General features: G+C 31.3%; 3 protein-coding genes and 1 long non-coding RNA gene across 5 annotated transcripts in view; 2 read left to right on the top strand and 2 right to left on the bottom strand.

The window, feature by feature from the left end:
- LOC129948847 (trichohyalin) overlaps positions 1-5,248 on the bottom strand; it is a 37,977-nt gene extending 32,729 nt beyond the window's left edge. Inside the window, exons 1-2 of the mRNA XM_056059954.1 lie at positions 5,067-5,248; positions 4,914-5,002 (exon numbers count right to left, since the gene is read on the bottom strand). Coding sequence (XP_055915929.1) covers positions 4,914-5,002; positions 5,067-5,123 — 146 coding nt within the window. The 5' untranslated portion in view covers positions 5,124-5,248. The remainder of the gene's footprint in view (positions 1-4,913; positions 5,003-5,066) is intronic.
- Positions 5,249-10,196: 4,948 nt separating this feature from the next.
- Positions 10,197-10,994, top strand: LOC129948849 (adult cuticle protein 1-like). The gene is made up of 2 exons (XM_056059957.1): positions 10,197-10,351; positions 10,431-10,994. Exons 1-2 carry the CDS (start codon positions 10,346-10,348, stop codon positions 10,761-10,763), a joined length of 339 nt encoding a protein of 112 aa, XP_055915932.1. The 5' UTR covers positions 10,197-10,345; the 3' UTR covers positions 10,764-10,994.
- A 5,532-nt stretch (positions 10,995-16,526) lies between these two features.
- LOC129948850 (uncharacterized) lies at positions 16,527-19,990 on the bottom strand. Its single transcript, XR_008781966.1, has 3 exons — positions 19,755-19,990; positions 17,323-17,455; positions 16,527-17,263 (listed from the first exon to the last, which is right to left on the bottom strand). It is a non-coding gene; the product is annotated as an uncharacterized LOC129948850 (long non-coding RNA).
- A 92-nt stretch (positions 19,991-20,082) lies between these two features.
- On the top strand, positions 20,083-23,404 carry LOC129948848 (phospholipase A1-like). 2 transcript variants are annotated; one of them, XM_056059956.1, is made up of 4 exons: positions 20,083-20,101; positions 21,075-21,184; positions 21,274-21,529; positions 21,608-23,404. In XM_056059956.1, exons 2-4 carry the CDS (start codon positions 21,121-21,123, stop codon positions 22,329-22,331), a joined length of 1,044 nt encoding a protein of 347 aa, XP_055915931.1. In that variant the 5' UTR covers positions 20,083-20,101; positions 21,075-21,120; the 3' UTR covers positions 22,332-23,404. The 2 variants fall into 2 exon arrangements, with proteins under 2 accessions (XP_055915931.1, XP_055915930.1); XM_056059955.1 differs by lacking the exon at positions 20,083-20,101 and adding an exon at positions 20,670-20,688.
- Positions 23,405-25,263: the final 1,859 nt, after the last annotated feature.

Below are 25,263 nucleotides of genomic sequence, written 5' to 3'. Positions count from 1 at the left end.
AATCAAAAAGTGTAGTGCTAACTTGACATCAACCTAGCACTACATACCACTTTTTTTTTTAAATCGTCGAGCTACAATTAAATGCATACTCAGTTTATTTTATTTCGAAAAATTTAGTTCGTAACCATGTTTATTTTTTGTCTTAAGTAAATGGGCTTAAAATCTTTAAGTTTAAACTCAAATGAATAGGTTAAACTGAGCGGGTGACCACAGACAAACAGATAGACGGACGTCAAAAAGTAGTTGCTACAATGACGCAAGTGAAACATTTTGGACAATTTGACACGAATTTTAATTTCCTAAAAAATAATTTCTTCATAATCTAACTTTAAATAGCTTTATTAATTATAAAATCAGAACTTTTTTGTATTGCCAAATTTTTATATTGAATTAAATATGATTGAATATTAAAGAGAACAAAACTTTTTTTTAAAACCGTCAATATCTCAACATTTGGTTTGGAAATTATAATATTTACAACAATATGTTACCTTGCTCACAATCGTCTTTTTTGCTAACTACTTTCTTGTCAATGACTTAAACGATTTCAAAATTTTAATTACGTTTTCTGCTTTGAGCCTTAAAAACCACTTACATTTTGTTAAAAAAAAGAGATGCGACCCACACTGATAATTTCCCATCCCGTCTGTAGATTTGTCTTCCTTAACAGTTTGTAGGATTGCGTTTTGTGTTAAAAAAGTTTTAAATGTTTTTTAAAAGCTTTTTGAGTCGTAAGTAAATTTTTACCAAGTTTTAGTATTGTTTTTTTGTTAGGTTTTTTTTTGTAAAAAAATAAATTTTCCTAAAAATTTTACTGAGTGTTGACAACAATATTTTTTAAAAGATAAAATTAGTTTGAGTCGAAAATCAATTTTTACCAAGGTTTTGTAAATTTTCTTTTAAGTTTTTTTTATTTTTTTGTAAAAAACTGTCCACTCAATTTTTCTCAAAATGTTTTCTAGTGTTGAAAACAATATTTCTTATAACTTAAAATTAGATGGAAGCCATAATCTCAAAGATTTGAAAAGATATTTATGTCGAAAATCAATTTTTACGAACTTTTGTTGAAATTTCTTCTAAGCTTTAATTTTTTGTAAAAATAACTGTCAATTCGATTTTTCTCAAATTTTTTCATAATGTTGAAAACAATATTTCTTATTATTTTAAATTAGTTGGAAGCCATAATCCCAAATTTTTGAAATGATATTTCAGTCGAAAATCAATTTTTACCAACTTTGAGTAATCTTTTTTTTTTTTTTTTTTTAAAAAAAACTGTCATTTCGATTTTTCTCAAAATTTTACCAGATGTTAAAAACGTTATTTTTAGTTGCACAAAATTGATTTTTCAAATAAAATCATTTTTTATTCGTAAAATTTTTGAGGTAACACATTTTTTTTTCCAGTTTTTTTTAAATTTATAAAAAACCTTTATTTGGATTTTTTTCAAAACAATATATTTGTTTTGTATCACATTACAATATATTATACAAAAAATAATTCAAGTCTCTAGCATTATTGGTTGCAAGATATTTGGGGTTAACCAAAATGTTCACCTTTTTTTAAACTGCTATGGTAAAAAAAACCACCCACGCAATTTTCTTGAGAGCCCTTTTTGCATCTTTCTGCCTTATTATCTGTATAAAAAAAATGTATTTGAAGTCGATATCTCTTCGGTTCTGGAGTTATGGACAACGAAAAAAACGTCGCGAACGTACGAACGTACATACACACGCACGCACAGACATCTTTCTAAAAATCTTTTATTTCGACTTTAGGCAGCTTGAAAGGTCAAGAAATGTCAAAATTTTCAATTTGACGAATTAGACTCATTACAATAACTACCTATGGGAAGCTAATAAGATAATATTGTATATAATTTTAAAATTGGAGTTTGAGTTGTTTTTTGTCAAAAGATAGGTTTACCAATTTTTAAATATTTTTGTTGTTTTGTATTTTCTTGATTATGTTTGTCTACAGTTATATTTATAGGATTCATAAAAAATGATTTTTATTTTCGTGGCTTTGATACGTCAAGAAATATCAACATTTGCCATCAAACAAATGGGACCGATTATTAAAAATCAATATAAAACCAACAAAGACATATTTTGGATTTAAATTAAAAAAAAAAAACTAAATTCTTAGAATCTGTGTAAAATTTCAAACTTTTTACAACTTTTCCCACTTTGAATTTATGAAAATTAATTTTTGTTATATTTTCGGATTTTTGGAAAACAATAAGTTTTCTAGTCAGTGTGAGAATTATTTGCTTGAGAGTATTTTATTTTACTTTATCATTTTTATTTAAAATCAATTAAGCCCCTGACACATTTAAAACTTTCCTCGCACTTCAACTGGATATTCTTAATTCAATTAATCAAGTACAGATGCCAAACATCAAATTTAAACAAAACATGTTTTTTCAAGCAACTATACCTTATAGTTAAAATGCCTTACACTAACTTCAAGATTAAAGTCATACAATGTACTTCAAAGTAGACTTATTTGTTCTCAATTGTGTTTGCAACTCTGAATTTGTAGTACATAATTGGTCAATTTTACATTCATGTTACATTTATGACTAACATAGAGGAATTTATATTCTTATATGAGTAAAATATACTCCAATCATGTCCCTGCCCACTATAATTACATCGGTATCGATTGAAAAGAAAGAAAACAAAATTATTCACAAGGTTATAGGTTTCTTTATGTTTATTTACAATGAAATACCAGATCATTGTTGTAACTATAATAATATAATTAATGTAATGTCCGAGTGAACGCTGTACTGACCCCAGTGAGAAATAAGGCTAACACAATTTCTCACATACCTAATGAAGTTCTTGCAAATCGTTATGTTATGGATATGGAAAGGGTCAGGTGTCAGTAAGAAAAATACTTTAATGTTTTTATGATGTGATGATGCAATATGTTAGAAATATTTCTAATACTATTAAGCACAATTTGGTAAGATTTTTGTTTATTTCGGAAATAACTTGGTCATGGTTCAAATACGTGACTAACTTCTAGTAAAAATCTAGGCTCATGAGATGATTGCTGAATGTGATTAAGAAGGCTAATTTCAAACAATGCTACGATAATAGTCATTTTTAAAAAAACTTTAAAATGTAAGAAGTTATGTCAAAATGAGTTAAAAAACGAAACTTTCCAGTTTTGATAAAAAAGCCAAAAGATGTTTTACTTAAATGTTTTAATAACAGTTGTAGATCAAAATTGAATGTATTGAAAATTGAGAGGTAGAAAAATGTTGTATTAAGTCAAGTAACTTATTTTACTTCAAAACTTAATTTCATCAAAAAAAATATATCTCCTTGTAACCGTCCTGCTGGGGCGAAATTAAATGACGAAAAGTCAAAGTTAATCCCACGAAGTAAGTCCAATTGCAAATCCACATTTTTAATTGGATAATTAGACATGTTTGGTTTATTTACAAGAACTTTTATTATTGCTTCCAAATTTACATTCAAGTTGTCTAAGTCACCAATTGACAAAATTCATTACGATTTTGAAAGACAATTTTGAAAGATCTTAGTTAATACCCACGTGTTAAAGTTGAAAGTACCAATACATATTTATAGTTGGTAAGTATCCAAAAGACGGTTTACAACAAACTAATTTGAAGACAAAAATTCAAGACATGTTGACGAAACTAACTACCTTTTGTAAAAATAATGGACTTCCAATAAACAAATCTAACACCAAAAAATATTTGGGACAGCCACAATAATTTAAGGACAAAACAAATACGAAAATAAGCAGACTCATCACAAGCAGTTGAAAATAATTCTGGAGCCTTAAACATATTTTACAGTTGGACCAAAGTGCAGACACAACGAAATATATCTTCGACTCTTCTATTGCACCGATCTTTACTTACGAACTATAAACAATGAGTTTGACTGCAAAACACTCCGAACAAAATTGAAAAGAAAATTCTGTCAAAATAGTAAAAACATGTTTTAATTGCAAAATTATTTCTGTTTGATTTTCTAACAAAAATGCATATTGTTGTTTCCAAAATCTCATTCAATTTCTGTAACTCTTATATGACATTCAAATCAAATTTTTGAAAAACTTAAGACTCGAAATTATTTTGAAACCTGATTTTAGACAAACTAGTTTTAAAGAAACTCAATAAAATGGGCGAATGTGTCACATTGTGAAAATCGATTGATGATTTATCAATCTATTGCAAGTGCCAATTATACATTGATAGATGGTAAATATCGTTTTTAATAGCGAAATAATCAGAGCTTTGATAATTGTTTCACTTTAAAGTTTCTTATTTTTAAAATTAATGAAGTTTCCACATTTTACTTTAATATTTGTATCAAGTTTAATTTTTGATAGGGTTGGTTCTGGCTTCTGAAACTACTTCATTTAAGTCTAAACTTAAATGTATATGCCTTTTCCAAGAATATTTTTTCTATCAATTTATTTATAAGTGCAAAATCAAGAACTAAAAAACAACATTTCGTTGGAGCAAAAAAAAAGCTCATAGATATAACAATGCAAATACAGAAACCTTGAACCATTTAAGTTCATATTGAGTTCAATAAAACGCACACAAAAGATTTGAACAAGAAAACCCAATCGCAAATCGAATCGAAGCAAATAGAACAGAATATCTTAGTCACTGATATGCCGTGGCAGTTAACTTCAGAAAATGCTAAGAAAAACACTTTTCTTTGAATTGATTTATGTGACTACAATAATGCTTAGAAAACACACATCACATACGAAATCTATGTACATAGGTATGTACATACATATATCAAAAGTTAAACTTTGTTATGAAGATTTTAACATGAGACTAATAAATTTTCCGAAAAGTCATCGACAATGAATTTATTATGGGTTAAGTAAAGTATAATAAAATGTTTACTTACGCGACTAAGGCATCACTATCTTCCCACCATTTTTTAGGTGATGGTTCAAGAAGTAGGTTAATTCCTCTGAAGCCCTTGGATTTTCTGAACTGTTAAATAAAGCAATAAAGATAAAAATTAGCTTTTTGATTTTTATTGAATGAGTATTTTTACTTTTAATTTGTGTGTGCCATCGTATCCTATCCTTTCACTGAATGCAATAAGAGCCATTATTTAAACAAATTCTTATTTATCAAGAAAATAAGGAACAAAAACAAAATATTTTAAAATTTACAAAATGTTGAACAAGTCAGATTTGAATTATTGAAAATTTATAAATCAATGTTTGCTAATAAAGAATTAGTTCATTTTTAAATTTTTTTTCTAAATCTTGATTAAAATTAAACTCCGTAGTTCGTAGTTTATTGAAAGCCTTTTTGTGGATTAGACATATGAATTGGAGGAGCGTTATATTTTTGTAAAATAAACAACAATGCCCAAAATAATAATTACAATACTTAAATTTAAAATGGAACCCTAAAAAGGAGACAAGCAGTGTACAAATTCCAAATTTTTTGAATACATTTTTTTGTTTTTGTAAAACAAAATTTAGAATGTTTATTAAAATGAAGTCCATAATGGAAAATATTTATCGCCATTCTAATCACCTAATTTTTAACAAGGTACGGTTGCACCATAAAATCGATAATAGTTGCCGCCCAAGAGTGTGGACCTCTTATAATTTTCTTTTTGGAAACACTAGTTTTTACAGCTCACACATGTTTAGTGTGTTAAATTTCATGTCTATAGCGACAAGCCCTCTTCGAAAGACGCACTGAATGAAAACATTGAAGCATAATTTTAGGGGAAAGACTTTATTTTCCAAGTTTGAATTATATGGATCCAATGGTTTAGAATGTAGGGACGGGAACAGACAGAATGACGAAATGCCGGGCCCACTTGTTTGGATACCTCTACTTTCGTAACGTCATTGTCGAATAAAATGTTGAGTTTGACATTTCTTACGAATGTAACACTAGTAGGTTAAGATTGAACTAAAGCATAGAAAATAATAGCCATCGTGCCACTGTCACAACTTGAACGTTTATGCCTTTTAATTTAAGAATAGTTATCTTAAATTTAAATACTTTGGGGCTATAAAATTTTGCTGAAGGAAGCATATTTATGGAGTCAACAATTTCTGATCTCTATAAAAACAGAACTTTTCACTTCGGAGTTGCACAATTAAAAAGTATAATAGCCATCACAAGTCACTTAGCACTCTTATTCTGCACCCATTAAGATTCAAGAATTAAAAACAAAACCATGATATTAACTTAACCTACCTTAGATTTCCGTCAACAATTCTCCACAGACTTCAAAACCGCCATGAGAGCCGTTCCCATTAAGATCAATCAACTCCATTCTTGACGCTTAGTTCAGTCACGTATATGAAATCAAGTTGCCTTGCGTTCTGTTGCAATAAAAATCCATTTTGCTTTTCTATAAAATTTTATATCTCTCTGTCTAATGTATAGCTCGTTTATATTTGTATCAAAGATCGAAGACTTGGTGACTTCTTTCACTATCTAACACGAGTCTATTCTTTCATAAAAGAAATCTCAAAGCCACTAACAATATGGCATTGAAATTCTTCCGTGATGTTAAAAAAAATATGTTAACCACATCAAAGGAGATCTAAAAATTGTGAGTTATGAATAGTTAATCAGATTGGCGTCTGCGAAAACGATACGCATTGAACTGTCAATAAAATAACATGTTCAGACCACCAACCCCATCTATACATTCTGCTAGACAAGTTGGGTCTCAAATTCTGTTGGGCATGTCCGCTGTTCACGCTGTGACACCTCTAAAGACACATATGTTTACTTTTTGGGTAATTAAGTTTAAAACAAAATTGTGTGTAAAGATTTCAAGCTTGCCTCTAGGCATATACGAGTAAGTTGTGTAAAGTGTTTAAAAGGAGTAGGTTTTTTGGACCACGCATTTTATTGCCTACGGCATCATGATATCGAAGCCATTTATAACATTGCACTTGGAGTTCTTACGCGTTTTACCTTTACCTAACCTACCCACTTTAAAAGAGGTATCTACAAGAATTTGTTAATGATTTTTTAATTGGTCTTGACTCTTAGATTAATCTTGACATTGATATAGGTTTTGATAAAATGATTTTCTATATTGAGTAGGTAGCTAAGCTACGTAACAACATTGCACTTGCTCTTGCACTTGAACTTGTAACTATAATGCACAATTTAAAAGATATTTGTAATATTTATCTTTGATGGTGATCTAATCAGTTAAGGAATATTATGTTTTTTAATTGCTTTTGAAGCTTATTAAAAAAATTCTTTGATAAAATATAAAGATCAAAGGTAACACGTTTATACCCACGTTTTGAGGTGATTTTAATGACGAAAGATCATAAAAAAAATCGTGGATTGTGTAGACTTTTGAAAGAGAATTTGATTACAAAAGTAATACTAATTTAAAAATGTTATTTTCTAAGAAAACTTAACTTTGTTTGTTTTTTTTTCACAAGAATTATACATTTTTTGACAGTGAAATATTTGAAAGTATCAGAGAAGGAACGTATTTCAATAACTTTGAAATTTAAATGGAATTTTAACAATTACCCTAAACCAAGACTATTGTAGAAACACTTTTGTATTAGAATTTGCTGACTATTTCGGATTAAAAAGTGATAAGATTATATGATCTGTTCAAAGAATTAGATTATTTTTGCTAAACTAAATAAATTGTGAATGGTGTACCCCAATTAAGTGTCTTTAGACCTAAACTGTATCCATTGCTATACCTTCCGGAAAAACTCTATAGAGACTAGGTCCAATGGTTTTTGGTGATTTAGTATTAGATAGAAAGTCGTTTATTAAATTATGTAGAAAATTAAAGATTTTGAATTCTATTTAAATTCAAAAGCTTTTTACGCTGTCAGAAAAACTAACTTTCTGAAATGATGCGCTCTTAATAGACCAAAGTAGAGTAAGACATGAATTAGGTTAATACTTAAAATAAATAAATTATGTGAAGCAACAGCCCGTTGCGAACTAGAGCCTAGTGACTTACAACTTTTACCATTCCTGTGTGCGAGTACTGTTGTCAGAGATCGAGGGGACCTAAAGTCTTAAACCGAAATCGAATAGCTACATACAGAAGTTGAGAAAGCACTTTTCATGACATTTACTTTTATAAGATTTGTAAATTGCTCGCAAGAGACAGTATACCCTTAAAAAAAGACTTTAATTCTATGAAATATGTAAACTTTGAACTCAAGACCTCTATAGCATGACAGTTCTACGCACCATCATGCCACGGGTGCTACTTTATGCTTAAACAATTAAAGAATTAATTTAGTAGAATAAGAGAGGTGTTTATTTTTGGCAGTCTCTAATAATGTCATATAAATGACAGCTTATTTATTAGATTACTTTAAAGTGATTCTTTTGACATTTTATCATTATGTCTCGCTCTTGCTAATAAGAACACATATATCAATACTTTTTCACAACTTTTCTATGTCTCTTTAAACATCAAGTAAGCTAAAGCCACCTAGAATGTGACGTCATAATGAATCACTTAAAAAGGGTATAATATTCACACCATCAATTTCTTAGGTTCTAATTCCCAGGAAGCTTTATTTTTCTACACTAAATGCCCTAAGTGTTAATCGAATATTCATTAAATTACTTGTAAGACGACTAGTTTTCATAGCTGTTATACGTTTAAGCTTGGGTTTCACTATTTTTGCAAATTGAAGTGTTGAATAAAACAGGTAGCAAGCAAATTATTCATCACACTACAGACACTTCGTCTAATTAGATTTATATGTAATAATTTAAGACTTCTGCATATTTCATAGAATTGAAGCAGAACTTAAATAAAATCCAGGTGCGTATACAGATTATCGGACAAGAGAGTATCATTTTAAAAAGAGTCTCCTATTTTTGGGAGAGTATTTTATATTAAAGACTGTATTACAGAATTTTGTAAGGTCATAATTCTGTAGGACAAAATTTAATACTTCAAAATTTTATTGCATCAAGGATTTGTGTTTTGAAATGCTGGAAATGGGCTAAAAGTAGGAATATCATATAAGAGCTCATGCGTTCAATCCACTGTGCATGTGCCACCTGAAAGTTTTTTCATGGGTACTGCATTTTGCGAAGAATTTACAATTTCTCCAGAATAGCTCTTTATATGAAGAGTGCTTTCTCAATATTAGCCGTTCGGACTCGGAATATAAACTGTATGCCCCCTCCATCCCTTTTTAAAACAGAACATTTTTGAGAAAAAGGTTTTATAACAATTTGAATTAATCCTACTTTGGCAAAATAAACATGAATTGTGTGTGTTCCTGAAAAGTTGATCGTTTTCAAGTTCTTATTCACTTTTTTCATATAACATTACTTAAACTTTTTGTGTTCTTGTAACTTTGTATAGAATTAAGTGCATGCATTTAATGTTGTATAGTATTTATTATCTTCCATTCAAAAATGTTTAGATTTTCCTTCAAGTCGAAAACAAACTTTTCTATTTTTAAACAGAAAGAAAAGTTTTTGGTCTGAATTGAAGTTCTTATTTTGTGAATTCATTTTTTTGAATTGTTCATTGTTTGTCTGTAATTATTTTATCTGTTGTTGTTCTAAGACTTTTAAGCCTGCATTATCAACTGATTTTTTTTATAAGGACAATTTTAAATGTAGTAGTTCAGTTTAGGAAGCAAAGGGGGATGTGCTTACCCCATACGTACCACTGTGGCACGTCTCTGATTACTGTAACATCTATTTGACTCAATATCAATAAAACCTCACCTGGCTTCTTACGATTGATCTTGTATCGATTTAAATTTCATAACACAAGGTCAGTTCTTTAACTCTTTGCTAAATCATATTAGCCATTCAAATTTTGATCTAGTTTTTGCTAGGCACAATTTGCATGGACTGTGCCCAGGAGGCCTAAATTATTATTTGTCTATATAAACAAGCGTATAAAATTATATGACACTTAAAGCCAATTTGATTGAAATGTGGTTTTGTTGCAGCAATTCGATTTAAATTACATACCCACTGTCATACGAGCTTTTTGTTGGGGAGATTTCTTTTAAAATTGTTCCAAGACAGGTCAAGTCTAAAGACGCAAATGCTAATCCCCTGTCAGATTGATTTATTTATTGTTTGCAGATTCCATAGTTTTGTTTCGACTTAAGAGCCACTTTCGACTTGACCAAAGGTAATGCTAACGCTGACATTATTTCCGTGTTTTAACTTGCTTTCGTAATTAGTTCTGGAGTTATGCGATATGTGGACGAATAATCAGATCATGGCTATAAAAATGTCACCAAATGCCTTAGTTGAGCATCAGTAACAATTTATCCGTCGTATTGTGAAGACTTTTCCTTTAATCAAATCAACATGAAGGTAGAAGAAACATCTTATCCTTTCGGGAGTTTTGTGTTTTGTAATTAAAAATATTTTTAATTTTATCGTTTTTTTATAGTTCGCTATCGTCGCCGTAGTCGTGTTTGCTTTGGCCATCACCTCTGCTCAAGCATCTGTAGTCCCATTGATTTTGGGCGCCCCAGCTCCAATTTCATACACTGCTGTTCATGGGCCAACATTGACAATTGCTGGTCTTCCATCTGTAGCTGTTCATTCACCAGCTGCTGTTGCTGTTCATGCTGCTCCAGTTGTTGTCCCAGCACCAGTTGTTGTTGCCGCTGAAGGTACTTATGTGGCTAAGACTCGTGGTGCTGTGCATGTTGCTCCATTGCCAGGTCATTTGAATTCTGCTGCTTCAGTGAACTTGGAACCAGCACCAGGAACAATATAAACAAAAGAACTTACATCACATAAACCTAACTCTGACTTGGATATATAGTTCATTTGACTTGCATATAGAAAATATTTTCAATCCAAACAAAACATCATCTCAGTATCCTTGACAATCGAATGGTGCTTCATCGCAATATTAAAAACATCAAAGCTATCTAGTAATTTTTTGATTTTAATTTTTTTTTGTTTTTATTTTTTCAAATAAATGTTAAAAAACATTTTTAAATAATCCAGTTTTTATAATTGCAATGTTGGCAATGACACTCAGTTGAAATTGGGGGTACGTACTGGTAGAAAAGTGAAACAGTTTTGTTTGGCAATGACTGACTCCACATTTTAAAGAGGGTAATGACTATTAAAGTTGATTCCACATATGTACATACATATGAAAATCACATTGGGGAAACTCAGTAGAAGAATTCGAGGCTGTGAAATAAAGTCAAGCGAAGTAATGCCAACTTTTAAAAATTCAATAACAACAATTTGCAGCAATTGCTCTAATAACACTAAAAAAGTGAAATAAAGAAGGATTGGCTTCAATTAAAAAAAAAAAAACAGAAATTTCCTGGCGAAACAGTCCTTAAACAACTAGAGTCGTGTGATTTACAACTCTCAACCATTTCTGTATGAGATCATTTCAAGGATAGAGGGAATCTAGACTTTCTATGCTAAATCCGATCGGGAAATTTATAAGAAAGAACTTTTCATGACAAGAATTACCGTTGAAGGAATCGTGAAAAAAACTTTTGATAGCACAGGCAGGGACTGAACTCAAGACCTCTAGTACAGCAGAGCTACGCACTAACCTTCAAACTATGGTTTTAAAAGTTTGGTTAAAAAAGTTGGCCCTATTTCTTTACATAATTCGGCCTTATTTTACTTTTACAAAGTCAAACTTCTGAAAACTTTTGAAATTTCGTCTTATTTCACGGAACCACTGAATTCATTTTAAAAAGATTCTGCTTTATAAGTTTGATAATTGAGTTTTAAAAAAAAACCAAAGCTGTTACGATGTTTACTTATTTTCTGCTGTAAAATTTGTTAAACATCTAAATGCTCTATTTTTTGTTTAGGGAACTAAATAACTTGTACAAGTTTTTTGGAACCAATAAATGTTACATGACGTTTTATGCTGTAATTTCAAATTTGAAAAAAAAGTAATTTTGATGCAATGTTTTGTGTTACAAACACCTAAAAACTGATACTAACGAGAACGTTTTACTTCGACATAAGATAACTATGAGTATGGTAAGTTTTACATTTATAAAAAATGTCTTAAAATTTTAATGAAACAAGACATTAAAATAGTAGGGACCCGAGTCGAAGTCGAAAAAAGTTTGTCCTTTAATTTATTAAGTTCCCATAGTAAGTAATTGTAATGAGTCCGATTTATAAAATTCAAAATTTTGACATTTCTTGATGTATCAAGGTCGCTAGAGTAAAAGATTTTTAGAGTGCGGGTCTACATACGTTTGTACGTCCGTTCGTTCGCGACGTTTTTTTCGTCGGCCTTAGCTCAAGAACCAGCAAAGATATTGACTTCAAATAAATTTTTTTATACAGATAATAATGCAGAAAGGGCTCTCAATTGCATGGCTGATTTTTTTACCGTAGCAAGAAAGATTTGGATTTTTTGTATAGTGAACATTTACTTTTACGCGGATGTTGCTTAATTCCTTTTTTGATTCGCAACTTCAAATTTTTGAGAAGAATTTAATGTCTATAAATTACATTTTTTACTTATTTTCAATGTTGTGAAAGCTTTTTCAAAGATCAGCCCTTTTCGGTAAGTTTTTGGTAAGGAACAAGCAATCATTTAATATAATATTTAGACGAAAAATTTGTTTCAACAGGATTCAATAAAATTAAATTAAGAAACATATAAAATTGTCAAATAATGTCAGTCTTGTTTGCTTTATTCACTTCATCTCTATCCTGTATGGATTCAGATTTAAGTTCCAAAATTCAGTGTTTCTGACTTTGTTCAACTTTTCTAGTACAAAAGACCTTTTCCGGATAAGAAAAGAATATTTCCATTCTATGTAAATTACATGAGTAATAGGATTAAGGAAACAACTGTTTTCTATAAGTGAAAGATAATAATAACAACTTCTTGTTTAATTAACCCCATTAATACTTCAGTTTTTTTTTACAAATAGCGAGTTACTCTTAACGTTTATTGATTATTTCTGCAAAAATCCGTAATTATTTAATTAAACAATTAAATAGCGTTTATAAATCTCCTTAATAAATATGCAAATTTAAACGTATACGTACGAGTACCGAGTACCTGAATGTAATTTAAACGGATCTAAAAATAAAATCCTAGTAATATTCACATTGTAGTCAGTTTCAGACATAAAAATCAAAGTTGTTTACCTTCAACTCTCATGTAAAATGTGTACAAAACAACACTCTCTGTCCAAGCATATGGACCATGTCCAAGAATAAAAACAAAACTAGAATTATAGTAACCACTTTGTTTACCCTAGGTTCAGGTTTTCCATTTCTAAGAAGGATTGTAAAAACTCCTCGGTCAATGATTGTCTTTTATTAAATGAAATTTAATTGATCAAGAATAGAAAACCTTTAAGTTGATATGTATGAATATACATTTGTGTATGACCGCGAGTCAAAGAAAAATCAAGTTAGGGTCTCCTGTCAATCGATTAATTCATGGACTTAAAATGTTCAGAAAACCAAAACAGAACTGTCAGTTGATAGTTATCTCTTAAGTTTTTCAATGCCCATTTAAGAATTGGTCCTAATGTGAGGCGTCACTTTTGGCTACCATTTGAAATATCTAGGCTGAAGACTTTTTGTACACGGCACAAGACAAAGTATTGTAAGTTTCTACTTTACGTGAGAGTTTATTGTTCCGGTTAAATGGACCGCAATCGCCATTGCTACTGCCACCGCCACCGTCACTACCGTCAACATCATATCAATCCAATAAATCGATTAAGTCACATTTGAAATGCAAATTAAGCTAAGAACCATTTATATTGACTTGACTTTAATAAGCCATAAACTATTGACTGTTTAGTTCGACGGTAATTTAAAGTTTTTATCTGTCCCGTAATTCTTTTTTTATTCATTTTGCATAAAGATTGAAATTGATTTGTATCAGGAGAACAGCAACCTACTGAGCAAACTTCTATTCTTTATTTTCTTTATTTGAAATCTCTGAATCATTAAATTTTATTGATTGTGAATTAACGAGTGAGGCGTAACAAAATAAAAAAGTACACAAAGCTGGAAAACTAGATAAACATTTTTATAAGAGACGATATAATGCGAGGTGTATAGCGAAGGTGGTTTGATTTTATTATGACCAGAAGTTTCCCACTCAACTCAGAATTAATGAGAAAGTACTTTTGAAAAGCTGTTGTTGATAGAAACTGTGCTAAAACTTATTTGCATACGACAATAATCTATTCTGATTTCTGCGAAAAAATAAGCAAATAAATATTGAAAATGAATGTGCCTTTACCCCTCTATCCAACAGCAAATTGAGGTTATCAAAGCTCCAACTTTCCACAAGACAGTTGTCTGACACTTATGGTTGAAACACATACACGCTTCAGCTTCGGCTTCGTCTCCGTTACGTTAGGCCCGCTTCGAGGTTGCTTTAAATGACATTTCTATTATTTCATCCCTCCAAAGAGCAAATATTTTGTTTGTTGACATTTTTTTCCTGCTGATGAGCTGTCAGACAAAGCAAATGTTCAGAAAATTGAACTAGAGCTTCCGTTTGGAGTCACATTACGTTACATTACATTCTTTTCCTTACGATTGTCAAACAAAACGTGAGGTCGAAGCTACATTGTGATAGCATGCATTGAATTCCTATGGCTGAACTCGTAAACGTCAGGCGAAGCCGAAGCTGAAGCGTGTATGTGATTCAGCCATTAAGGTAAGCTACGGGACGAGTAAAGTCTTGGTTTTGTTTTGATCTCGCCTAGGTCTCTTTTCAGCCTCGACTTGCCCTCGACTAGGTCTCGGTTTGGTCTCTTCTTATTTTAACATATTTAAAACTGTGTTTAAATTCTACAGTTGTGAAAACAAGAAAGAATTTAAGAGGAGATACCGATGCGTATGATTATACACAAAGACGTTAAAAAAAAAAAATTATGGCAAAACGACGAAGGTCATAAAACATTAAGGTTTGGACTGGGTTTTACATTTTTATGGTCCTGATACCGTTTGGCACTCAATTGGAATTGTTTCTGATCGTTTTGTTTTACGTTTGGTCTTATCTTTATCTTGTATTTTTTTTAATAATAAGCGCACACTCAAGGGTATTACTTAACTTATCATGCAAAGCCATAGTTTGAGCACTGGGAAAGGAAGAGAGGGGTTGTTGAAAAATAGACGGAATATTAAAATGACTGGAAAATACAGAGCTTGGTAAGGCATTAAAAATTCGTGAAGTACGGCTAAGGAACGAATCTCTGTACTTGACAGTACGACCGAGGTTATACTGATGAGCGTTCTTAGAAGCGCCAGAATTACGGTTGGACGGTTCAAGAAGTGGAATGCAGCTGTCTATTTCTGTATAGCATAAGCCATTAAAATAATGGTAAAAAAGGGTTAGACTAGAAACCTTACAAGGATGTGCAATTGAAGTAAATTAACTAATGATGATATTATCACAAATCAATTAAAATACTCTACGTTCAATACTGTCCAAGAGGCGTTAGTAAGTTGCAGGAGCACCGACCCAGAGATGGGAGTTATACTCAAGTTTTATACTCAATTTGTGTAGATAACAGGCAGATCAGAAGGGAAACATTTTTTTTGTCAAAGTCTCGTTCGATCTAGTCTCAAAATATTAAAATTTTTAAAGGGTTCTGAAATTGGCCTTAACGGGATAACCGGAAAGATAAGATATCTTCTAGGTACCAAAATATAAAACAAGATTGGTTTGAATAATTTAGAGAGAAATTTACCGAGATCCCTCTGTCTCTATGAGTATTGTAAAATTATTTTGAATACTCAGATTTTTCGTCTAGAAATCGAAATATTTTAAGATTTAATTTCTTGGATTAGGAAAATAGGGAGACTTATTACTAAAAATCTATTCAAAGAGAGAATGGATAATGAGACTTTTAACGCCATTAACAACACCGAAAAATACTCAACTTCAAGAGTGTGCGACCGATAACGACACAAGAATAGTTAACATGATATTCTCCTTTTTCTGCTTTTTCTGCCACTTTCTGAACTCAATTCTTTGTTTTTTTTTCGCTTTCGAAACTACATTTTTTCCCGGGATCACATGCGATTTTATGACTTATTTCTAATAAAGCTTTCTATTGTGCTTCCTTGCCCTTTGGAAATATTTGTATCTGTGTCGAAACTCAAGCAACTTCTTGTCATATATTTACAAAAACTGATCTGGAATTTTATTGAAAAACAAACATTCAAAAAGACTTAAGAGCTTTCATAAATACCTACCCACAAGACTACTAAACGCTTGTGTAAGTCCGCATGTTTTTTTGAAAAAGTTATTGTTTTATAGCCATAATACACAAAATGTAATCATTCAATTACCACAGCTATAGAAATAAAATTAAGCGCAATATTTCCCTGGAGGCAAGACCATTTTTCAAATAAAAATGCAACTAAAACTTACATAACCTCATTTCATAGCGTAGCGCCAATCTAAACCACGCCACTAATATGTTTTTTTAGCTTTAATTACCCACCCCAAAAAGTGCTATTTTTGGATAAAAGTTTCAAAAAAAAATCCAAAAAGTAAAAAATCAACTTTGCATGTTTTCTTAATTGCAAAGTGGCATACTTATCGAGGTAGGTGCATATATAGAATTGGCACTTATCCGAGGTCGCGCATGAGTGGTTGCGAGTTATGTACTTATATGAGCTGAGCGTGAACATTAAGAAAAATCTTATTTCCCGAAATAATAAGTCGCCTACGCAACTCCAAAAAAAAATTAATACACTTTTGCCATAAATAATGAATTTGAGGTCCGTACAGCACGAGCACACCAGAGAACCAGAATTGAAGTGGTGCTCCACCTGCATACAGTGATCTATCCGATTGCTAGAGGTTGCCAAAACTTAGAGTCGCTATCGTTTCTCTATCGTTTTCCTCGTGTCGTTGTTGTCATAGTCGTCGCCAATGTTTTAGTCACAATCGGACCAGTTTATTTTACTTCAAAATTGTTGCACCGATATGACGAGAACTTCAAGACGGCAGCGGCGGCGACGGAGCAGACGCCAGATGCACGCTGGTGATCGGTTAATATGCGATCCGAAAGGCGTGCTCCTAACGCTCTATTACATCGGAAATGGGGAATGTTTTGCTGTTTCACTAGCAGCTCCATCCAGCAGCAAGCAGCAACAACAGAATTAGCTATAGAAGCATACGGAATTGTGTGATTGAGTGTTTTGACCAGTGTCACTGGTTCTATTCGCCTGATTCAAAGCATCACAAGATCATTGCCAACTAGTGCCGTAAGCAGTAACGTAGATCTATAAAAAAAATCCATGAATACCATTATAATGAACTGTTGGTGAATTGGAGCTATTACATGAAAGAGCCTTTGGCAACTTATATAGATGAATAAATGTAAGACCATACTCCGTGATATGTTGCTTATAGCTTCAAGTCTTTTTGGTGTTTGTTAATTGTTGTCCGCATCTGGTGTTTTTTGTGGGAGTGTTCTATGGAATGGCAAGTATAGTAATTGAGAAATATTATTTTTATCCGAATATGTAAACGTAGAGTACATTCTATAAGAATCTTTAAAATAAGAGACAGTCTTTGTTTCTGGTTTAAGGTGCAATGAGCTCCATTGCAGCCTTCGAATTCAAACGGTTTAACTTTGCATTTTTCATGCAAATAATATGTGTCATCATAAATATGAGTTATAGCGGTATTGAAATTATATATAATTATTTTAATATATTGGATAATAAATTATTTGGCTTACTGACAAGACAACTGATCTGAAGGGTAAGAGCAATTTTCGACTATTTTCTAGAATAGCAAATTTTATTTTAAATAATATGTCTGGGTCAGACAAACTTCCACCAATAAGATAAAAAAAACAATGTTTTGTAATAGGAAGGTCTCTCCCCTTTATTCGGACAAAAGCCGTATAATATAATGGTTAACATAATTTATCTAAAATACAACACATTTTATCTCACTCTCCTTAAAAATGGAAATAAAAATCTAGTTTTCAATCAATTGTTTAGGTAAAGACCAACATATTTTTATTTTTAGGAAACCTTATTTTTTTCAAAAAACACTTGGTTTTTCAAAATTCGTATTTGAAAATCGTTAGAGCGGTTTGTTTCAATTAATTTTGTAGATATAAAATTTTAAAAATTTTAGTTTAGTTTAGTGGCACAAAAGCCCGTTGAGAACTAGAGCCAAATGACTTACAAGTCTCAACCATTCCTTATTTTATGACAAGAATTACTCTTGGAGGAACTGTCAATTCCTCGAGCTTATGCAGAAAAAATTTTAAAACTAAATCAAGGTTCTTCGGGGATACCCTTCTGGAGCAATACAAAAATATTTTTTATATTGTAACAACTTAAACTTAGAGAAAATTTAAGAAATCAATCAATCATTATTTTAGAATTAAGAGAGAATTCGAATCTTCGATTTTTGGCCAACAAATTTGTATAAAGACTACTGTTGAATTGGACCCACTTTTTTCGACTTCGCAGGGATGTCACCCACACTGATAACTTCCCATCCGTACCCGTCTATCGATTTTTCTAAAAGTTTATCAAAATCTTTATACAAATAATTTTTTTGAGAAAATCGCTGTTTCTTTGGGCTAAGAAGTGGTAAAGTTCTCTCTCCAGGGACCAAAGTGTTGCTATATAAGACCCTTATCAATCCCCGTCCTGCTATACGGTGCAGATGCATGGAATATGACAAAAGTGGTTGAAAGCACCTTGGGTCGGTTCGAGAGAAAAGTTCTTTGTGTGATCTACGGTCCGGTATGCATCGAACGGGAGTGGATAAGAAGATGAAACGACGAGCTGTACGGGCTGTACAGCGACGTAGACTTGGTCAGAAGGGTAAAAGTCCAGCGACTAAGATGGCTGGGTCATGTAGAGCGCATGGAAACCAATGTTCCGGATCGCAAAGTCTTCGAATCCAAAGTCTCAGGACAACGCAGTAAAGGAAGACCGCAGATCAGGTGGAAAGTGGAAAGGGACCTCACCCAACCTAGTTCACACAGGACTGTAGCGCCACCTAAAGTAAGTAAGTAATTTGTTTGTGATACCAACATTTTAAGTCAATATTTTTTTGTTTCTTTCCCATAATACTGCAAAATAAATCGAGAAAAATGACTCTATCTTTATTTTTTGAAGGTATGATGAAGTTTTGAACTACAGAAAATAAAACTTAATAATTTTGCAAATACTTTTTAGGGCCAGTTGTAGCTATCATTGAAATCAATTCGGAATTTTTTTTTAAAGGGATGTTTGACTTAAAATGAAAAGTTTGTAGTGATCGATCTGAAATCACACAAAGAAAGTTTAATTCCGCAGTTTTTGGGTATTTAAAGTATTTTCTCTACTTTTCGGAGAAATTCATATTCCTGACATCTGATACTTTTATGTTCAAAATGAAACGCATCGTTCAACTGATTTGTGTTCCAATTTCACACAATTCCAATCACAGATTTCTGACATTAAAAGTTTGTCGGTGGATTTTAGTCATTATTTTTTTTTTTCAATGATAGACATTTCTAATGACGATTATAAAAAACTTGTCAAAAAAATTGCAATAATATGTTTCGCTTTAATTTGAGAATTAAGTAGGTACTTAATGATTTTTGTCTTTTGTCTGTTCAAAAGTAAATAGACTGATTTCGCATGATATAAGATAAACTGTAACCAACAACCAAACCAAATTAATTTTTTTTAAATTTATAATTATTTGCATTTTTATTTAACATATTTTTGTATTACATGCTTTTTTAAATATTCTTACTTTGCTTTAAGTTTGTTTCTGTTCATCACACGAAAATACACTATTTCTTATTAACCAACCCCACACTCATTATTTAAGATAAATGTACATTAAAACGTATAATTTTCTTTTTAAATCTGTTTCCTTTTGTAATTATAGAAAATTAAAAATAGATAAAAACACCATTGTGAATTGTACTTCCTTCGTACAGTCTGTTTCTGTTTAGGTTTCTTCTTCAATTATTTATATATTTCCCATATAGCAAGAAAAAATGTACTCATTGCCTCATTGTACTCAGTGCAGCAGACTGAGAATAAGTTTGTGTACTCTTTTTAATTGGTCTTGAATAAATTGCGTTTACATAAAACGTAAGTATCTATTTTTATTTGTTTTTTTTTTTTTTATCGTAAGTAGATATATTTTGTGTTTCCGCATTATGGGAAACACAATCTATAAAATTGAATAATGTTGCCATTTTAGTTTTTCTGTTAATTCCTCAAAATTTTATTTTATAATTTCATTATTTTGATAATCACAAATTAAATAATTGTTCTTTTTAATTTAGCAACAATTTTACACAATGCAATGACCTGTTGCGATAAAAACAAAATTGTATTTCTTTTAAAATTTACACTGGTAGTTCCCCATTTCCATATTTGTACTATATTATCTCTGATGATGATCTCATTGATACCATATGGCTTGAGTTAACGTAGGTAGACAAAAACAAACCACAGAGATGTTTTTTAGAACTTTGTTGTGATATAAGCAAGTACTCATGTTGATGTTGAGTTATTTTATTTTGTATACAAAAACATGTTTCTTTTGTTTGCATTTCCAGCACGATATCAAAAAATTGTGACAAAATGATATAAGAAATGTAAATACCAAAGAACGCAAAAATCTATCAGAATTCCTACCAGTGTTGACACTTTTTCAGAAATTGACAAAAGTGGTGAGATTTCCATATATTTCATTGAAATAACAATTTTGAACTTATCGTTTTTCATGTTTTTAAATAAATATGTTAAAATTTCTAAAACTAATAGTTTAGACGCAATAATTAGCTTTTTTCTGATATTTTTAAAAATACGGCTGCAACTCTTTTGATCACATTTTTAAAATAATTACAAAAACTGTCAAGTTGCAACTTTTATCCAAACATATTAAGTAAATTGCTTCTGACAACTGTTCTAAAATAAAATTGTTTCTTAAACTTATCACGATTTTAATTATTAAAGAATTTTAAAATAAAAAAATATCATAAAGTGGCATCACTTTTGACTGCAAAAAAGTCTCTTATTGTATCTCTTTTTATACTCAACACGAAATAAACTTTAGTCAAAATACAATTGCCATACACAGAGCTTCATAATTTTTGCGGCAGATGGGTAAAAATATTATGAGACTGATACAAATTGGAGCTTTGGCTTTAATAATTCTCCAACTGGGTATGTTGAAGGCTTTTCAATAAAAACAACTTAAAATTTCACTTTTAATAAACCTTAAAAAACAATTATAATAATTTTATTCTCTATAGTTCATTGTGAGACTGACAGTAGTAGCGGTGAAGATGATACGTGTGTGCATAATTTGGGTTCAACGAAGAAACATTTTTATGAGAAAATTCCCGGAATCAAATTCATAGGGAAAGCTGTCAAGAGCATGATCAAGCCTCAAAAGGAGATAATTTCGTTCTACTTGTATAAACGAGACTTTCCAACTTGTGCTCAGGAGATTCGCCTGGACGATGATTCACTACATAATTCCGGATTTGATGCTTCACATCCCACAAGGTACAACAAAAGACATATGCTCATAATTTGCTTTAACGATTATGGTAAATTGTTATTGTGATTTATTTTAAATTATAGAATCATCATCAATGGCTGGATGAGTTCGAGTAGAAATCCCTTCATTCGGAGTGTCTCGAGTGCCTACTTCAGCATTCAAGATTACAATATTATCGTCGTGGATTGGAGTTCCATTTCAACCTCAATCAACTACTATAAGGTGGCGAAACTGATCGATAAGGTCGGTGCAAAAGTGGCCGACTTTGCCAGGCATTTGCATAAGAACTTGCTTATCGACTATGATGACATCTATTTGATTGGTCACAGTTTGGGAGCCCAAGTGGCTGGCAGTGCAGGAAAGAATCTTCATCCCGACAAATTCAACACGATCTTTGCCCTCGATCCAGCTGGTCCTTCATTCAAAGAAAAGGGAATCGAGGGAAGACTTGATTCGAGTGACGCCAAGTATGTGGAATCGATTCAGACGAGTGAAAATATGGGCTTCTTAGAACCTTTGGGTCATGCTACTTTCTATCCCAACAAAGGGTCTTATCAAAATTGCATGGGCTATGGTTGTTCCCATAGACGGGCTTATAAGTATTTTGCTGAATCAATCAATAGTACTGTTGGATTTTGGGGCGTACTGTGCGATAAGGAGCAAATGAAATCAGAATGTCCTGAAGGATTGAAGCAATATAAAATGGGTGGGGAACCATCGACGCCTAAAGTTGGAGTGTTTTATGTGAAGACAAATAATAATAAACCATACGCAAGGGGCAAGAGTGATTCGTATTTGTATTCATAAACAAAAAATTAATTAAAGAGTAAAGTGATTTGAAAAAAAAAATTGAAAATTAAATGAAAACAAATGATTTAAAGTATTTTTTCAAAATTTGCAAACAGAAATATAAAACGTGAATTGCAATACTCATTAGGTCTTCAGATAACCTTTTGATCGTAATAAACAAAAATGTGTATTATTAACAAAAACAAGAATATTTGTATATTACCCTAAGACTATTTTGAATGACATGTAATATACACATATATTTCAAAACTTAATCATACGCTTGAGTACCTGAGAGAAAGTTTTATAATCATTCTGCTGACTAAACTGTAAGTTATTTAGACACTAGATAACGCTGAAAAATTACACACAATTTATCTTAAAAGCATTTTTTAACCTAGTTTTTCTTAAGCGTGTTTAAGCACAAAATAAGTTCACTGGAGATACAAATCAATGTGAATACATTTCTGTCGGTGAAGTTAATTTTGTACCGAATAGAGCCTTATTTTTATTAATATCAGTTTAGATCAACTGGAGAAAATCTACATTTTCTTTTCATTCATTCATTTATTTGTAAACATTTAATTTTTGATTGTAAAACGTTTTGTTATTTGTAAAATATTCGATACACCTTTAAGCTTAAGAGAAAACGAATATGTTCCTGTTTAAGAAAAAGCATGATTTAAAATTTAAAAAGCATTGTTCTATAGCAAAATATTAATTTCTCAGAATTCGTGAACCTTTTAAAAATAATAATTGGTAGCTAAGTTGATGAGGGAATTTTTTTTAATTAATTATTTTCGTTTTGGGTTTTTGTTTTTAACGAGGACGATTAAATTCGATTTGTACATTTTGTATGCTATGCATAAAATGTTAAAGTATACACATTTTTGCCGTATGTACAACCCAATGCCAGCAACCGCAGTCTTTTCTAATTGTTTGTGAAATGATATTGAAAGATATATATTTTTTTGAAAACTTGTTCTTTAAATCACAAAAAAAATTAACACATTACAATGGTAGTGAAGTTGAAAAAATTGAGCCCAAGGAGTCACTGATTAAAGAATATTAATAAATAGTATATTCTTTTTGTCTTCGTTTAATTCATTTCAAATTGTTGATAAAAATATTTAAGAAAAACCCACACAGGGATTTTCAATCTTGATTAATTTAGAAGATCGGAGCATACCCAATGCACATTTCTTTGTAGGTACATTTTTAAATGAAGAAATCAAGACCAAAAAGTTGTAATAATTGAAGATGTTTTTTTCTTAGATAGATTTAATATTTTGAATGAATGACAAGAAGGCAAAACTTGTTCCTATTCAAATATTTTTTGCAAGAGAAAATGCTTTCTTCTAATTATGTAGATTTTTGATTATATAATTTTTAAAGAGTCACGTAGAATTATTTCTTTCTGACCAAGATTGAAAAATTTGACCTTTTAACGAGGTCGCAACTGTGAGTGCGATCATAGACAATCAATTTTACGTAAGATTAGGCCTTTCGTATACAACAACTTTGAGAAATGTAAGTGCTGAATGGGCTCTGGGGCATCCAATTTATTCTCAAAAAATTGTTTAGATTTTCGGCTGTCGTTTATTTAGATCGATGATGACCAATTTATTTTGGGTAGTGATTACAGTAGGAACGTGGTACTACGTAGAACACAGCTTACTTTACTTTGAACCACCTATTCGAAAGCGTTTCCTGGTAAAGTTGAAAGTTTGTGTGAGTATCTAAGCTAAGATTCTCAGAGCAAAATTAAACCATCTCATCGATCCAATTCAAATATAACCTGGCCAAAACGAGCTTAGTGTTGCACAATTAATATGTATTTTTGAGTTATAGGGGGTGATTTTTTAAAAGCTATAGGAAAGTTTTTTCAAAAAAAAAAACACACAAAATTCAGAAAATGCATGAAATTCTTATTTGCATCGATAGTACGAGAACGATCCATATAATTTAATGTTTGAAGATTATTTTGTGCAAATGTTGAGCTTGACTGTGCCTTAAATCGTCCATCCACTTAGTCCAATTTTGAAATCCTCTTTCCAACATTTCGGCAGGTATCTCACTAATATACGCTTCAATGTTGTCTTCCAATGCGTCAATTGAAGAGGGCTTGTCTGTATAGACATGAGCTTTAACATAGCCCCACAAAAAATAGTCTAAAGGCATTAAATCACACAATCTTAATGTTCACCGAACTCGTCTCTCAATAAGTCCATTGTAGCTAGTGGTATGTGGCATTTGGCAGTGTTTTGTTGAAACCACATGTCATGCAAGTCAAGCTCATGCATTTTGTGCAAAAAAAGTTGGATATCATCTCACGGTAATGGTGAGCGTTACGAGTCGCATCATCTTTAAAGAAGTACGGTCCATCCCATAAACTACACTAAACTGTGACTTTTTCTGGATGCATTGTTAGCTCTTGCAATGCTTCTGGCTGGTATTTACTCCAAAATCGACAATTCTGCTTATTTACGTACCCATTGAGCCAAAAATGAGCTTTGTCGGTGAACACAATTAAATGGAAGAAGCGCGCGATGAACTTTCTTAACAGAGCACGAATTTTGATAATAAAATTCAATAATTTGCAAGACGATTCATGGTTAAATTATAGAGTAAACTGAAGATGCTTGACAGTGAAACAAAACATGAAACGTGCGTCAGCTGTTTAAACCAGTGTTACCAAAAAGATAATAGCTAAAAAATCACCCTATATTACCCTCATTTGCCTGCATTTGAAATGCTAACTCTTTGGTACTCGTAAGTGAAGAAAATATATCCCATGCTTTCTCTAGCTTGAATTTGAACATTTTGGTAAGTTTAGAAAACTGGTCCCATGTGTTTTAAAGTCGGTTTTGGTGTCAAATGAAAGACTATTTGATTCTTTTTCCAACAGTAAAAAGTTGCCTAACCAAAAGAGGAGAGAGAGGAGTTCAAA

Source organism: Eupeodes corollae, chromosome 3, assembly GCF_945859685.1.
Source record: "Eupeodes corollae chromosome 3, idEupCoro1.1, whole genome shotgun sequence".
NCBI classification, from domain to species: Eukaryota; Metazoa; Arthropoda; class Insecta; order Diptera; family Syrphidae; genus Eupeodes; species Eupeodes corollae.
Note: the sequence above shows the minus strand (reverse complement) of the source record. Positions and strands in the feature narration are given on the sequence as shown.